Source organism: Ascaphus truei, chromosome 1 (assembly GCF_040206685.1).
Source record: "Ascaphus truei isolate aAscTru1 chromosome 1, aAscTru1.hap1, whole genome shotgun sequence".
Lineage (NCBI taxonomy): Eukaryota > Metazoa > Chordata > Amphibia > Anura > Ascaphidae > Ascaphus > Ascaphus truei.
In genome coordinates, this window is record NC_134483.1 from 396,264,271 (window position 1) to 396,280,624 (window position 16,354).

Genomic DNA, 16,354 nt, shown 5'->3' on the forward strand with positions numbered 1-16,354 from the left:
AATAAAGAAACAGGACCACATTGAAAACAATGGCATTTCCGCAACAACATTTTGCTAATCTCTATACCAACATGACATGCAAATAAAAGGAGGTCATTTATAAATGCTGGAAAACTGGTGCAAAAATCCTGTACCAAATTTATCAAAGCGAAAGGGATCCTTAAAAATTTGTGGGATTTTTCCCCCCAGATTTGAGCCCCAAAGTAGAAGAGAAAATAAGAATATCTCAATGATTATTTAACATTTTCCCATGAATAATCCTGTGGCCCAGTGGCGTGTCATACAAAAATCCCAACAAAAATACTGTAGTTAAAATAAATCCATTGACGCAATGGCATTACTCCTCTAAAAACACACAATTAAGGAGCAAATTATTAAAGGGACTGATTGCCAAAATCCATGAAACAATTCCCAAAACTCAAAAATCTTATTTACAGATAGTCTGTGGTCCATTGGACTACATACAATCTGTCATCATTCTCCTTGATTAACGATTGCTTCTCAATCTTGATGGATACACTCACTACTCTACTAACTACTACTAGTACTAACTATTGTTAAAAGATGACTCCACTCTGGATATATTATTCAAAAATACAAATCTTTTCTTTTTCTTCTTCTTATCTGTAGCCTCATCCAAACAGTCCTTTCTCTTCCGCCGACTACAAAATGATGTGAGCACGCCATACTATACTTGTATAGGTCCTTTTACCTTCACATAACTCGTAGTTGTAATCAGAGGTAAATCAGACAGTGGCATTAATTGATTTGAACAGGTTTTTAAATAAAACAATCTGATTCCTTAATTAATATAACTAATCAGATTGCTTGATTAAACCAAGTGTTAAACTCAACCCATCGGATTGCTTAATTTACCTCATGGTCGCAAAGTCATAACTTGGAAATCATCAACAGAGAGAGCAACGTGTGGATGGGGCTAGAGATGAGAACAAAGGTGTAAATACAGTAGGATGATTTTATTTTTTTAATAAGTATCCTGAGATGAATTATCTTCAAGGAAAAGGAGGATGGTGATGGGGATCTAGGCCATCAAGACATTGATTTTTTTTTAATTTGATTTTTTTTTTAATTGATTATAGCCATTAAACCACATAATCATTTTTTTATTTCTTTTTTTTTTGTGGCTAGTTTGGTTTGTACCAATTTATGGATTTATTTAAGACTGGTGGTTTATATTGTGGGGATTTTTTTTTATGTTTGGGCTACTAGGCTAAATGACTATCCTAAGATCAGAACGGATATTTTCATGGATGAAGTGTGTTTTATTAATGCTAGTATTAGTCCCTTTTCTGCCAATGGGGCTACCTAGGCTCTCTTTGAGAACATGTAGGCAGTATCACTCACACTCAAGAGGTAAAGGAGCACTTTATATACAGTATACTGTATGTTGTAATATATATATATATATATATATATATATATATATATATATACACACACAGCTCAACCCCGTTATAGCGCGGTCCTCGGGGGCCACCCGATCCGACCGCACTATAACCGGGGTCGCGCTAATTTAAAAAAAAAAAGGCTGCCGCGTGCCCGAACGGGAGGAAGAGGTGGAAGAGGTGGAAGAGGTGGAGTGAGGCACCGGCAGGCAACCCTACATGCACCACAGCAGCCACCATAACACCCCTCGCACTTCCCCCAGCAGCTCTTCACCCCGCCAGCCCCGCTCTGATCCCCACCCAAAATCCCTGCTCTGATGCCAGCCCCGCTCTGACCCCCCCCACTGCCCCGTTCCAATGCCAGCTCCGATCCCCCCCGCCAGCCCCGCTCCGATTTCAGCCCCGCTCCGACCCCACCCCTCCTGGAAGCCCTGCTCTGATCCCCCCCGCCAGCGCCGCCAGCCCCGCTCCGATTCCAGCCCCGCTCCGACCCCACCCCTCCTGGAAGCCCTGCTCTTATCCCCCCCGCCAGCACCGCCAGCCCCGCTCAGATGCCAGCCCCACTCCGATCCTCCCGCCATCCCCACACCATTCCCCGCCAGCAGCCAACACCAAGGTTATGGGGGTAAGCGGGGGGTTGTGTGTGTGTGGTGTGTGCAGTGTGTGGTGTGTGCAGTGTGCTGTGAGTGTGTTTTTTAATATTCGGGGTTCATGCTCAAACCGCGTTATAAGTGGATCGCGCTATAACGGGGTTGAGCTGTGTATATATATATATATATATATATATATATATATATATATATATATATATATATACACACACATTCATAATCGTTTGATGTTTCTTTACATTTCATCATGGTACTAGGCCATTGCCGAATCGTCCTTTTCGTAAGCTTGCTCTAATAGGGCAATAAACGTGGTTGTTAGTTGTGTTGGTGGTAGGTCCCTAGGAGGAAGGTGGGGGTAAACTCATTGTATGCCATTATCTTTCATGGCATGCAATGGTTAATTATATAGTCAGGAGTATTAACTCTCTAAGTAGCATAGTGGACATAAAGGCATGCATGATGTATTACTCAATGATAGCTATAGTTACTTATTGGTTAATTTAATTCTTTCAATATCAATTATGCCAAGTATACATTACAGTACATATTGGAGTTGTACTGGGTAGCGATTAAAAAAAAAACGGGTAATGGGCACCCGGCCAAAATCAATGGTTCTACCCATCTGGTTACCCGGTTTGACATTTACCTGCAGGGTGGTGGCGACACTGCTGCCTGCCCCAACAGTGAGCCTCTGCTCCCGCCCGCCCCAACAGTGAGTCTATGCTCCCGCCCGCCACCCGCCCCAACAGTGAGCCTCTGCTCCCGCCCCACCTCCGCTCCCGCCTGCCCCACCTCCACTCCTGCCCGCCCCACCTCCACTACCGCCCCACCGCCGCTCCTCAGCTCCTGCCCCACCTCCGCTCCACCTCTGCTCCCGCCCACCCCAACTCTGCTCCTGCGGTGCTATAGAATCCTGCTGTCCCACGCCTGCTGAAAGGTAAGTAATAAGATTTTCAGCTACTCTGACATTACCCAGCGGCGGGTCCACGTCTCAGTTGCTGGGTCCGGGAAATGTTCCGGGTAACACCAGGTACCGGGTAATTCCGGGTACTTGGTACACCCCTAGTAAATATCAATACTGTATAATCTCCAGTACTGAATACGGAATAGAGACAGTAGCAACGATGAGTAAAAAATACAAGCTCTTCTAGATTTCTTTTCTCAGATTTTTTTCTTAGGCACCTCTTCACTTTAAAGAAATCCAAAAGGTTTTATATTATGTTAGTGGAAAAATAAAATTGTGGAAAGCATTTCAATAAATTTGATTGAAGCAGAAGTTGCTGCTTTGTAGCATATTGAACAGGCCCTTCAATCATTGTTTTTAATGTACACTGTTTAGATAAGGATAAAGATAAAGAAAAGCATGTACAGAGATAAAGATCAGTTCCAAGGTTCTATTCTTCCCTTTCAGCAAATGGCAGTGAAGTTCACATTAGCAATGTGCGCTATGAAGATACTGGAGCATATACGTGCATTGCAAGAAATGAAGTCGGAGTGGATGAAGACATCTCTTCTCTGTTTGTGGAGGACTCTGCTCGAAAGACACGTATGTATATTGCACTTAAAATAATGTTAATGTGTTTATACATTTGGATACTTACTGCACCCATAGAGGTTGGGCATTTCAAGATATAAGACAAACTGGGTTAAGAAAACACATTAGTCAGATAGAATTGTTTCCTTTTTAACAGCAATCTTAGTTTATGACATTATCAGGTTGGTCATCATAAGATATGCTACTTATCCCTAGCATCAATCCTTTTTTACACTTCAATGACCATTTTATATTTGAAGTTGAAAATATCCAATAACAACTTTATTTTGGTCTAAAAGACTCAGGCCAAGGCCCCGCTGCGCTTCAGTCAGCGCGCCCGCACTGCATGCAGGCGGCGCGCTGAGAGGCAATTGACCGCTACCTGCGGTCTGTAGGGAGCAGGAGCTGGAGCGGGGGGGGCGTGGTTTGAGCGGAGGGTCAGTTCGTCCGCCCCCTGGACCCCCCCTACACACAATACACACACACACACTTCCCGCCCTACCTTTTGGGAGTGGGGGAAGCTCGGCGCTGATAGGCTCACCAGCGCACCACGTGACGCGTCACCGCTCGGGATCGCAATCCTCTTGCATCCCCTGCCGGCTGACGCGTCACAGTGCGTAGTGAACCTCATCGGAAGATGGCAGCGAGGTCAGACAGGCAGGAGGTAAGGGGCTGGTGGTGCGCGGACGTTCGCAGCGGGTTCTCAGCCTCAGATGTTTTTAGCGTGAGTGATACTTGATGTTTATACAATCATAAGTAAACACGTACTGTATCCTGAATTGATCAATATCTATTTACAGTATTAATCATACACACATACGTTCACACACAGTTACACGCGCTGTGTGACAAGCTGCTTGGGAATTTTTTTATTGTATATTCAATGTCTATAAAAATAGAAGTGGTTTATTCAAATCCTCCACCAGCACTGTAATTAAAATTAATATGTGTATACAGCAAATAAGGTAGTAAAACACAGCGAAAGTTAATGAGCTTGTTAAATTAGTTTGCTTTGTTTTTTTTTTCTTTTACAATCTATCAGATATTGAAGGTACAAGCAACACAGTTTGTTAAATTAGCCTTATTTTAACACGGGTTTTGTGAAACTAAGTACATAATTGCAAAAGTGTGAACTTTAAATTACAAAGATAAAATAGTCTTTTTTTTAACCATGGCTGTTCTGCATAACACCCTATTTACTATCACTTATCAAGGGATAAAATGCATTTTGTAGTTTATCAATTAATCTGTGGTATTAGTTATCATATTTTTGGCTACTTACATACAGTAGTTACTGTATAAGGACACAAGAATCAGATATGCAATATTTGGGTTTTCCATAGTGGTCAATGCATAAAGTAGTTTAGGAAAACCTTTTGCAATAGATGGGATAATTTGATTTAGAATCTATTATATTTTTTCAAATACTCTAGGCACTATTTATATGTATTTGGATTCAAGGCGTGGCTCAGGGAGTAAAGACTCTGGCTCTGAAAACAATAACACTGACCTTGAAGAAGGAGTTTGAAATTCAGTGTCAGCTTCTTGTTAGCTTGGGCAAGTCACCTTATCTCCAAGTGCCTCAGGCACCAACGTTAGATTGTAAACTCAACAGGGCAGTGAATCCTTGTCTGCAAAAATCTATGTTCATCTCTATATTCATCTCTGTATACACTGTCGGTGTTATAGAGAAAAATAAAATATTATGGGGTAGATCCTCAGAAGTCCATTAATGACTCTTGGCCTCGTGCAGTAAGCAGCGATAAGCCATGTATCGCCACTTTATTGCCAAAAAAAGCCTACAGCTATTCAGTAAGCTCCGATAAGCCGGCAATAAGAGAGCTTATCTGCAATTTTTTTTGCCAAAAAAATAATTCGCCAAACGCGCAGCGATAAGCCACTTTTTGGCACTTTTTAAAACTCAAACTTATCGAGGCTGATCGTCGCTCTAGAATTGAGAATTCCTCTCCAAATCGCCTCGCCAGGAAATGTTTTGAAGAAGGTGGTGAGAAGCGGCCGATAAGAGGCGAGGCGGCACTTAGAGAAAAAAAATGCATTTTTCCTGCATCACATCGATGCCAGAGGTTTCCGGAGCCGATATCCATTAATACCAGCACCAGAGACCCCCGGCATGACTCAGATGCATGAAAAATGCATTTACAGGCAACTTCATTAACTTAGTGGCTAACCGCTAAGGCAATGAAGGGGTTAACCACCAGTGCCATGCTTTTGTGGGTAGCGGGGTTGGGTGAAGGTGGTATTTGACCCTTGGTGTGTGTTTAGGCCTTGCAGGGGGAGGGGTTGTGGGTGGACTTAACCCCTTTAGTACTTTAGCGGTTAATACCGCTAAGGTAATGAAAGGGTTAACCCCTCCCAGTACCCACCTGGTAGGCCTAAACACCCATCCTTGGGGCTACTACTCCCTTCACCCACCCCCGCTACCCACAATAAACAAAAATACATATAACATCCCTACTACCCACCTACTAGGCCACCAATAACCATTACAATATGTAATAAACACCAATACACAACCCACCCACCCCCTGTGCCCCCACATAAAACCATAATTATTATTTTTTATACACAGGATTAATACCACAGGCTGGTGGTGGTCCCCGGGTTGTTCCCACAGGTGTCTGGGGGCCCTCCTGTGGTACCCGTGGGTGTCCGGGGGCCCCACAGGTGTCCCAGGTGGTCCCCACAGGTGTCTGGGGTCCCAGGTGGTCCCTGTGGGTGTCCGCTGGCCTGCGTTACCATTCGTGTTGTATAATAAATAAAAAAGATTGCCTCTATTTCAATAAATACACCTCCCATCCCCAAACACATACAGTACAGTAATGTGCAAACTAACTATTATCCAGATATGGATGATAGATCATTTGCCCATTATTAAACAAAACATTAGCCAGACAGCATAAAAAAAAGTCAACACACTACAGGGCCATATCCTCCGTTACCAGAAAGAATACAAAAAAATACAATCTAATGGCCCCTAACCCCTTTATCATCTTAGCGGTTAATAACTGCTATAGTAATTGAGGGGTTAACCCACCCTCCCTTGCTACCCACCTGGGAGGCCAAACCACCCACCTCGGACCCGCTATATGCACCCTGTACCCATTGAGTATAGTAGTACATCATACCCATATAATATGGGCATGATAAGCTACTAGCAGTCAATGGTCACCCTAATACAAAAGCACGAATGTCCAAAACACACAATAATCAAACATATACAACAAGAACCTAGACCCCCAAAATAAAAAATTAAAAGCACTAACCAACCAATCATTTACCAAATAAAACCATTAGCTAATCAATTAAAGACTTATAAAAATAATACAAATTAAAAGAACCGGTTCTGTGAACCTAACCCTACCTCCTATGACACAGGCACAAGAAGAACTACTGTAGAATTGTATATTGTAATACCAATAATACGAAAGTGTAACATAACATTTTATACTTATGAACCCTCGTCAACGATGCCAATATATCAAGATGTAACACCAATTAAAGACAAGCATAACTTCATATTGCTTAATGGGACAATGGGACAAGAATGGCAATAGTAATCAGAATAGTAAAGTATAAGTCCAAAGATGAGTCAGAAAATAATTTTTGACAAATATAAAGCTAAACAAATAAGGCAGAATTTACAATATACAATTCTAGTTCCTTTTGTGCCTGTGTCATAGGAGGTAGCGTTAGGTTCACAGAATCTGTTCTTTTAATGTGTGATTTTTATAAGTCTGTTTGTTGAGTAAAGTTTTTTTTATTTCATTTAAAAAAAATTCTGTGCCTGGACATTGCATCCAGACACAGAATTCAGATGTGTTGTAAGTTGCCTCTGTGAGAACGGATGACATTGTAGAGGGCAAATCCCGCTCGCGCATGCACTCAGTGCTCTGGGGTCCATCTCAGGGCAGATCGGGACTTCTTGATCTTGTCCTTGGTGGATCTGCTCCGTGTGCATGTGCCGTTGTGCGTGACGTCATCGTGCATGCATGGGACACTGTGACGTCACCGTGTTTTGGCACGGAACTGGTTTTTTTTTCTTCAAATGTTTACTTAAGGGTTCTTTGTGAAGGTTATGGTGACTCCTTGATAAAGTTCAATGCGCAAGGAACGCGTTAGAGGGTTGTTACATTACACCTTCAGTTTTTTAAATGGACCAATAAAGCTCTATATTTTTATTCATCTATTTTTGTGACCCACTCTCTTGGTTGTACGCCATTATCCCACTTTTGTCTATTCTGGTACCACTACTGGCAGCATGCTCAATCAGAGGCACAGGACAGAGGTACATCACACTGTGAGTATATTATCTATATACTATTAAGTGAATCTCTTGTGTTAATAGCAGTCCAGGGATTATCCCAACGAAGTTTTAAGGAGTGGGCTCATAACCCACTAATTCTTACCTTCAGGGTGTATTTGTCTCTTTATGGACTTCATATCTTTTTGAGAATCACTATTTATCAATTATATACTACTCGCCTCATGCACTGTGCCTCTGTTTATGCATAATATTGAGTGTATTAACACTAAATGGATCCAGCACTGGAGTGCTTAAATCACTAGAATTTTTTCTTCCTCACTTAACACCACTCTTTCCACTTCTACAGCCTCATCTGACCTATAATTTATTTTCCCTTAGACATAATCCTCTGGGCCTGGCTACCGGCTAGTTGTACTTATAGTCATGCCACCCTTGTGCTAATAGCTCAAGGGCTTCCTTTACCTTTAAAAAAAGAACAAAAAGCTTTGACGACTACTACATCGAATTCATTGTACTTTATTTAACTTTAATGGAAAAATCCTGTCAATTTTAATGCTTAACAATACATATTTACCTATTTTCTCAAGATATAATATACATGGGTATTTCATTTTATGTCTGTGCTTGTATATGTAAACAGAGTTATTTTCACATTATAGTTTTCCAAGGCAGTAATATATGCAAAGGAAAACTTTGAAATTCATTGCATCTTTTTAAATTGCTTTTACAAAATTACAGCGAGAAAATAGGCCATAAATCACATTGATCTCATATACAAAAACATATATATTTTAAATATCATGAAGTACTGCTGTATTTGTGGACAGCGTCTGTTATCGATAAAATTTGGCTTTTTAAAAAAATAAATAATTGTAGTTATACCATTATTTTATATTGTCTAGTGTGTCAGTGTTGTTTTGTACCGTATGAAAATGGTAGAGGTGGGAAACTTGTGTATATGCTGAATCATGGTCTGGTGCTGGTATAGGATAGTCATCTGGGAAACTGATATGAAGACGACACCTGCTGAACACAATTCAACTTCACTGGAGTCAAGATGACATTTTGAAAGATTTATTTGCAGAACAAAGCACCACGTTTCATGGGAAACCCGTTCATCAGGTTCTCCAAAATATTGTGTTTTGTTCTGCAAATAAATCTTTCAAAATGTCCTCTTGACTCCAGTGAAGTTGAATTGTAGTTTTTTTTGGTGTATTCTTTCTTTTCCCCCCATTGATGGGATGTACTGTATGATTCCAAGGCCGGCAACACATAGCCAAGCAAAGCATTATATAATTATATTTTCTGTTTGTCTTAATTTGAAACTCCTTGTCTCTATTTTAATTATTGAGCCCCTTATAACAAAGTCTCATGATAGTAGGAGCTTTGACAAAAGAGAAAATAATCCCTAACATGAGCACTCTACCTCTGCTAATATAAATAATATTATAAAGTGTATTGATATCATGTTAATCAAAAGAAAGACAAACAAATATGAAATAAACTAAATGTAAAACATAAATGACGTTATGTACCGGACTAGGTCCTATCATGGATCCCTATAATGACAAAATATATATATCCAACACAGAGTGTTATAAAGTAGTGTGACGGAAGTTGGCAGCCAGGCTCTACAATAAAGGTCAAGCCCATTTTGGTTACCCATGCTCTATGTATACAGTAAGGGGCCCAGAGAGTTAGCTCTTGGGTCCAGTAACATTGTACCATTAGAATGTACTGTATGTAATAAAAGCATTTTTTGTGTTTTTCCCTTTCCGGGCATGCAATCAAGCAGGGATTGCTAGGGTATGAGTTTCAAGGTTTTTTTTGCGGAAGAACCATGCACAGAATGTGCCTAGGAGGTTGGGGTCCTGAGTTGTTGGTTCTCCTATAAATGTACCCGGGAATCATGCCTGATTCTCGGATACATGTAGGCACATTGTCCTGGCAATACCTCCCCATGAAAACGCAAGCGCGACTCACCACTATGGTACCCTGCTCCAGCACAGCCCAGAAAGGATAATGAGGCACAGGCATAAACATGTATTCCTGTAGCTTAGGGAATCCCTAGGTTAAGGGGGATATCCCAGCTAGTGCCAAGGTGACCCACAACAAGTATAGGGTTCATGGGTGCCCCATCCGTATATAAGGTTGGGGGGGGGGGGACTCAGAGTCCCAACTGAGTCCCAGGGGAAAGTGTGGGGGGAATAAGGCAGATAGAAATAAAACTACAATATTTTTTCCTTTTCTGTTTCCTGTTCCCCAAGACTCAGAAGTTTATTAAAAGATATTTTAATATAATGTAATATGCTTTTTACATTTGGAACCGATGTCCAAACAGGCAGCCGCCCATGCAAACCCATAGGCACCAGTAGGTCTGTTGGACATTGGAGTTTAAAGCAGTCAAAGGATGCCCAGGAGGTATGAATAGCATTTGGTGAGCGGGGACCAGAGGTCAATGGCAGTCCTCCGGGATGGCACTTGTTTTTCCAGACCTAGTGGAGCCTGCCCAGTGGGTGGCATTGAGATAGCCAGGTAGATAGGTGTCAGGCTTGCACATGTCTCTTGGCTATTTCTGATTTTCCGCTGACGCGGCTTTTCTAGCTGGCTTGGCTCTGATTGGCTGCTTGGGAAAGCTCCCACGCGTTGATTGTCTGATCAGTTTTGTGAATGAAACTGAAAATACTATAAGAACCTATGAGCCAATCAGATTTGTAGTCTCAAGTAGTAAGAGTGTGGGCGGGCTTTTCAAAGTTGCTTCAGTGTCAATAGCAGAGCAACCGGCTTCGATTTCCAGGAGATTTGGACTAACTCGTGGTCAGGAGGGACCAAGTTCTCAGAAGAGAACATCGCGGTGGCGTATGGAATTTTATGCCGATTTGGGTTCCAGGAGATTCCGGGCTAAGTCCCGGTCAGGGTAAACTCAATCATAGAGTTCCCTACACCTAGGAAAGTCTAATTTTCGACCTCAGTCCCAACGTGTGCCATTTTGTCTATATTTTGTGTTCCATTGTGTGTAAGTGAATTTATTCCAAATAAATTACAATTTATTTAATTACCTTGTTTTGCTCAATGAATGATCCTGGTAAAAAGGTGTAAATAACCTGATCCCGCGTCAACTAGAAGACAGCTGTGTTTGGCAAAAGTGTGCTAAAATTAAAAGTGCACACAAATCATACAAGGAAAATAAGTGAAAGGCTAATCACCAAGTGATTCCTTCCTGCAAATAAACTCACCTGTTTTACCAGCAAATCCTGTCTGGATCCCCATTTTTTGGTGTGCGGTTGAAGCGTTGCTCTCCTTCTCCCTGTCGTCCAGATCTTCTATCTATAATCATTTCTCAGGAGATAGCACGCCTACGGCGTCAGGTTTACAGGTCCTCAGGGGTGAAGTGAGTACTCAACAGCTTTGCATCACAAGCATATACTGCTCATATTTCATTGTCTGAAGTTCTTGTGCTTTTTATCTGGCTCAGCAGGCGTGATTTATGACCCTGTTTGCGGAGTAGGTAGTTGTTTCAGGCCATCCTGAATTCATACCATACTGTGTCAAGACTTTCTACCAAATCTCCCTCCACCCTTCCCCTCCAGCGCAGTGTTTGTTACTTAAACCTCATTTATTTTCTGGATTACTGGACTGTGAACATTTAGTTATTGGGTTACAGAGTTTACAATGTTAGCAGCACAACAATCATTCATACTCCCTCTGCACCTGGACTGCATTACCTATTACTCTATTTTAATTCTACTCATTGACTTTTTGTTGCAACATTGATTCTGCTTCAGCTTTGCAGCACTAATTCGAGACTCTTGTTTCGTGATTTCTGAACACTGTGGGAGGTCCCATTCAGAAGCCTGACCCCTTGCAGCTCGATTGTGGCAGTCACTGTCCTCAGCGCCACGGATTGTTCTTGCTTGTCTGTGGCACTGGGGACAGCGAGTCTTATTACATCTGTATAAGAAAACACTCAAGTCCCATTCGCTATTAAGTCATATGAACTGAGAGCTCTGAATTCTTGCTTTCAGTTGATTTCTCTTTGTAGCATCCTTTTGATAATATTGCCACCTCTTCATTTTGGCACCATCTCTCTAATGCTACAAATTAATCATACATGAAGAATGTCCTGCTCTCAAGAAATGTCCTGCCATCAGGTTTTCTTTTTCTTTATCTGTTTCTAATACTTGACTTATGTTCACTTATTTTTTCCCTTGTACTTCATGCACTTTAAGGAGAAGAATTAGTGAACATAAGTCAGCTATTAGAAACATTTAAAAAATATTTGGTGCAGATAGACCTGCAATAATACCCTGTTAATTGCCAAAGCATGTCTTCAAAGCTCACTAACACAGTGTTAAGTGCTGTTTGAAACTGAAAAGAGCCTTGCATTATCTATAATCCATCATAGCTGTGCTAATGATATGAAAAAGGTGTTCCCACTCACTACGCATATCCACAGAGCTCCGTTCTAGTTAACACAGGTACTTAATAAGACGTTAGGCTAGGCCCCCTCTGTAGCAGTCCCCAGTGTCACCTCGCTTCCTGGCTCACTGCTTACTGTGACGTGTTAGCCTGCAGGGGATACAACTGGATTGTGTTCCCGTGTGGCAACACATCACATGGTGCACCAGGGAGCTAATCAAAGGCTAGCCTATCTTTGCTCCCAACTTGCGAGTTGCTACTTCTACTGATGTTCTCCAGAATGACGCTGTTCACAAGCACAGTGCCATTGGTAATCTGATTTACAATGTGCCCCTGCTTTGTTTTTTTTTGATAACAAATTAGTTCATCAGAGGCAAAAAAACATGATTCTGTAATTTAACTTAACTCCACTGCTCCGAGAAATGCCTGAAGCTCATTACTTCCTATAGCATTGCAGGTCACTCATAATATAAAGGGTTTATAATAAATGAAATACATTGAATGTAAATGCACAAAATGGCCTCACCTACACGGCCCATTTGGCCACGCCCACGTGCCCTATTCTGGCCACGCCACACGCACCTCAGAACGCTACCTGTAGACCGCAGATCACAGTTTTGTGCTGTGCCTGTGCTGCCAGGGCACTAGGCACGCAAGCAGAAGCTTCCAACAGGACCTTAGCCTTAGGAGGTGATGCTTAATTTGTACACAAAGGAGCACACCTGAGATATCGGGATATCGGTCAGATCTCTGGATTTAGTCTTGTCGGTGGGGTGTTGGGTCTGACAGTGGGGACAGTGGAGCGATTGGATTGTGAGCTGGGTGATTTCTGAGGTTTTTGGAGAGACTTTAGGAAGGGGTGAGGGTAGTGGAGATCATGGGCATTGGGAGGGTGGGGACGGGAAAGAAGGATGTTAACAAGGGATTATGGAATGCAAGAGATGAGTTTTGAGATGGCTTCTGAAGAAAATTATGGAGAGGGAAGATTGGATGTGGTGGGGAGCTTGTTACAGTGGAGCAGAGTGAGTAAGGCAAATGTTCAAAAGTGAGAGGAGGCCTAAGCGGCTTAGGATGGAGTGAGGATTGTAACAGTCAGGGAGTGGAAAGGATGAGAAGGGGTGTATCAAGAGATGACTGCTGCAAGATGAGGGGGGCAAGATTGTGGAGAGATTTGTTGACCAGGGAGGAATTTGAAGATGTAATGTTGGATGTGTAGCTTGAGGAGTTGGGAGAGGACAGGGGTGGCATGGGCAGAGCGAGGGAGATTGAGACGTGTACGGCTGCAGCGTTTGGCTTTGTTAGAGGAGTAAGGTGGCGTAAAGGGGGAGACTGGGGATAAGGGAATTACAGTTGTAGAGATGGGTGAAGATGAGGGAGTGGATGAGAAGTTTAGCTGAAGAGAGAAATGATTGGACATATTTTTCTTATGTTGTATAGGTGGTAGCGACAGGTGCTAGTGATGGAGGTGATATATTAGGTGAAGAGGAGGGAAGGGTCAAGGGTGACACCAAAGCTGCAAGCATAATGGGAGGGGGAGATGGTAAGAGGGGGAAAGGAGATGGTGGCGGTTGGGGAGTATAGGAGGGAGGAGGAAGCAGGAAAGTAGAGGACTTCAGTCTTATCTGTGTTAATTTTTAGGAAGTGGGAGGACATTCAGGTTGAAATGGCAGAAAGGCCGGCAGAAATATGGGTTGCTGGATCTTGCCCTTAAATGGCTGTTGTGGCAATCTTGGGTCCTGGAAAGTCTCTTCCTGAATTGGCTGCACCTGTTCCAGGGCTTAAATAGCAGTTATTGACTCCCAGCCACTGCCTGAGCATTGTATGCATTTCCTTGTGTTCCTGGCCCCCTTGTGTTCTGATTCCTGAGCCTGCCCTGTTCCTGAGCCCTCCCTGTTCTTTTGAATTCCCTTTTTGCCGACCTCAGCCTGTTACCCCGACCACTGGTCCTGTGCCGTCTGCCTTGATCCCAGCCTTTACCCGGACTGGCATCTTTGCCGCCTTCCTTGACCTCTGCCTGGATATCGACTACTGTAACAGAACTCTGTCCCCTGATTCTGTTCAGGAATCTTATACCCCTACCTTATCCCTGGGATGAGGGATGTTTTTTTGAGGAGAGGGATGACTACAGCAGTTATGAAGGAGTCTGGGTATTGTCTGCTGGATAGCGAAAGGTTGAAGGAGGAGAGATAGGGGAGGATAGGAGGGAGGGGTGTGTGGTGGGATGAGAATGTTTGATAATTGTGAGGAGATCATAGAGGGGCAGAAAGAGGGAAGGAAGGGATAGGAGTGGTGCATGGATGGGGGGGGTACAGTGGAGAAAGAAGCATGGATGTTAATTTTTTGTAAAAAGTAGGAGGCAAGGTCTGTGACAGAGGGTGTACGGAGGTTGTCAGGAAATTCCAGGTGCAGGATTGGACCTCAGTGGTCAGAACAGCAGGGAGGAGGTGAAGGTGTAGTCGGGGTCACAGGCAGGGGCCCCGGGTGGAAGGCAAGGTATCGTGGTTGTGTCATGGGCAGAGGTCAAAGCAGGCAGTAAGGAATTGTAGTTGGGTAATGGGCAGAGGTCAGAGGAAGGTGGCAAGCTAGCGTCGTCGGGGTTACAGGCTAAGGTCGACAATAGGGAATCCACAGGTACAGGGACAGGGCACAGGGACAGAAATTGGACAAGACAAATTACTGGCAAGGACTTTTAATAAATGAACTAGGACTCAACAGAATACAAATACAGAAACAGTGACTAATACAAGAAACAGGCGATGGCAGGTTCTCAGAACATACAAAACAAAGGTAAAGGTAATCAGAAGTCAGGAAACTATAAAGGTAGGCAAATAGAGAAGACAGGAAAATATAAGATAACCGAGAGAAAACAGAGGAAATCCTAAAGAAGACAGGATCAGTAGCACACCCTGTGGACAAACAATGGAACTGTGAGAGAGGGAGACAACTAGATATGCGTGTCAGTGATGTTCTTGATGGGGCTTAGGTGAGAGCGACAGGAAAGATCATAGCAGATTGTTTAAGGTGGAGAACAGTTGGTGTGGATGAGGTGATAAGGGTGTTTGCGATTTAAGAGTGGAGGAGTATTGGTGGAGGATGGATTGGAAGGTGGTGAGTGAGGAAGGGGAATGGAAAGATTTCCATGATCTCTTGGCTGGGTGAAGGCAGAGATAGAGAGTTTTAAATTGGCAGATTAGCCAGGGTGAAGGTATCTTTGTGGTGGGACAAACAGGATGGAGTGGTGCAATTGAATCAAGGGAGGTGAATAATGCAGTGTTTAGGATGGATAGAGCCATCCACCCTATAGGGCCTCTTAGTGGGAAAGAGGAAAATTATGTGAGTTGGGGAGGGGTGATGAGGTGGAGGAGGTAAGGGAGGATGGGTCAATGGATTTGAGGTTTGTGAGAATGATGGGATTGGGTGGGGGTGAGGAGGGAGGAGGAGCAGGGAGGGTGATGCAAAGAATGATGGAGAGGAGTAGGTGATCCACAGGTGGGATAAGGTGTAGGGAATGGGACTCAACATATTGCCATTGGGATAAGATCTAGGGTGCCTGTGTGCATGTAGATGGAGTAGATTCACCGAGAGAGACTCCAAAGGAGGAGAAGAGAGGGATGCTAGTCAAGACAGAGGTGGGGTTGTCAAGGTAAAGGTTAAAGTTACCAAGGACAATTAAGGCTTTGAGAGAGGGTGAGAGTGAACAGAGGAAGCAGTAAAACTCATTGAAAAATATTGTGGGTTAGCCAGTAGGATGATAAATGGTGATGGGTAGGGGGAAAGAGCTGGCATGGAATTCAATGAAGGAAAAATAGAGGGAGGGAGGGGAATGAAGGGGGGTTGGTGACAGAAGCCCAGGACAAGGAGACATAGAGAACAATTCCTCCTCCAGTAGGAAGTGACCAAATGTGAAGGTGGTCTTATTGCAGATGGATCTGGCATTCCAGAGGCAGAATAGGAGGTTGAGGTGAGAGTTGAGGAAGGTAGGGAGAGGTGAGAGAAGTCGACAACTAGGGGGTATATGGGGTTACTATAGTTGGCATGATGATTGGTGTTGGTGAGGACAGGGATTGAGAAGGATGGTGGCATTGGGGGAAGGGATGGG

The 16,354-nt window shown here is 43.2% G+C and overlaps 1 protein-coding gene across 3 annotated transcripts in view; it reads left to right on the top strand.

Annotated features, from left to right (window-relative positions):
- Positions 1–16,354, top strand: part of FSTL5 (follistatin like 5) — an 816,421-nt gene that overhangs the window by 657,196 nt on the left and 142,871 nt on the right. For all 3 annotated transcript variants that reach the window (XM_075612304.1, XM_075612322.1, XM_075612313.1), the window contains one exon: positions 3,429–3,563. In XM_075612304.1, the coding sequence (XP_075468419.1) occupies positions 3,429–3,563 (135 nt within the window). The remainder of the gene's footprint in view (positions 1–3,428; positions 3,564–16,354) is intronic.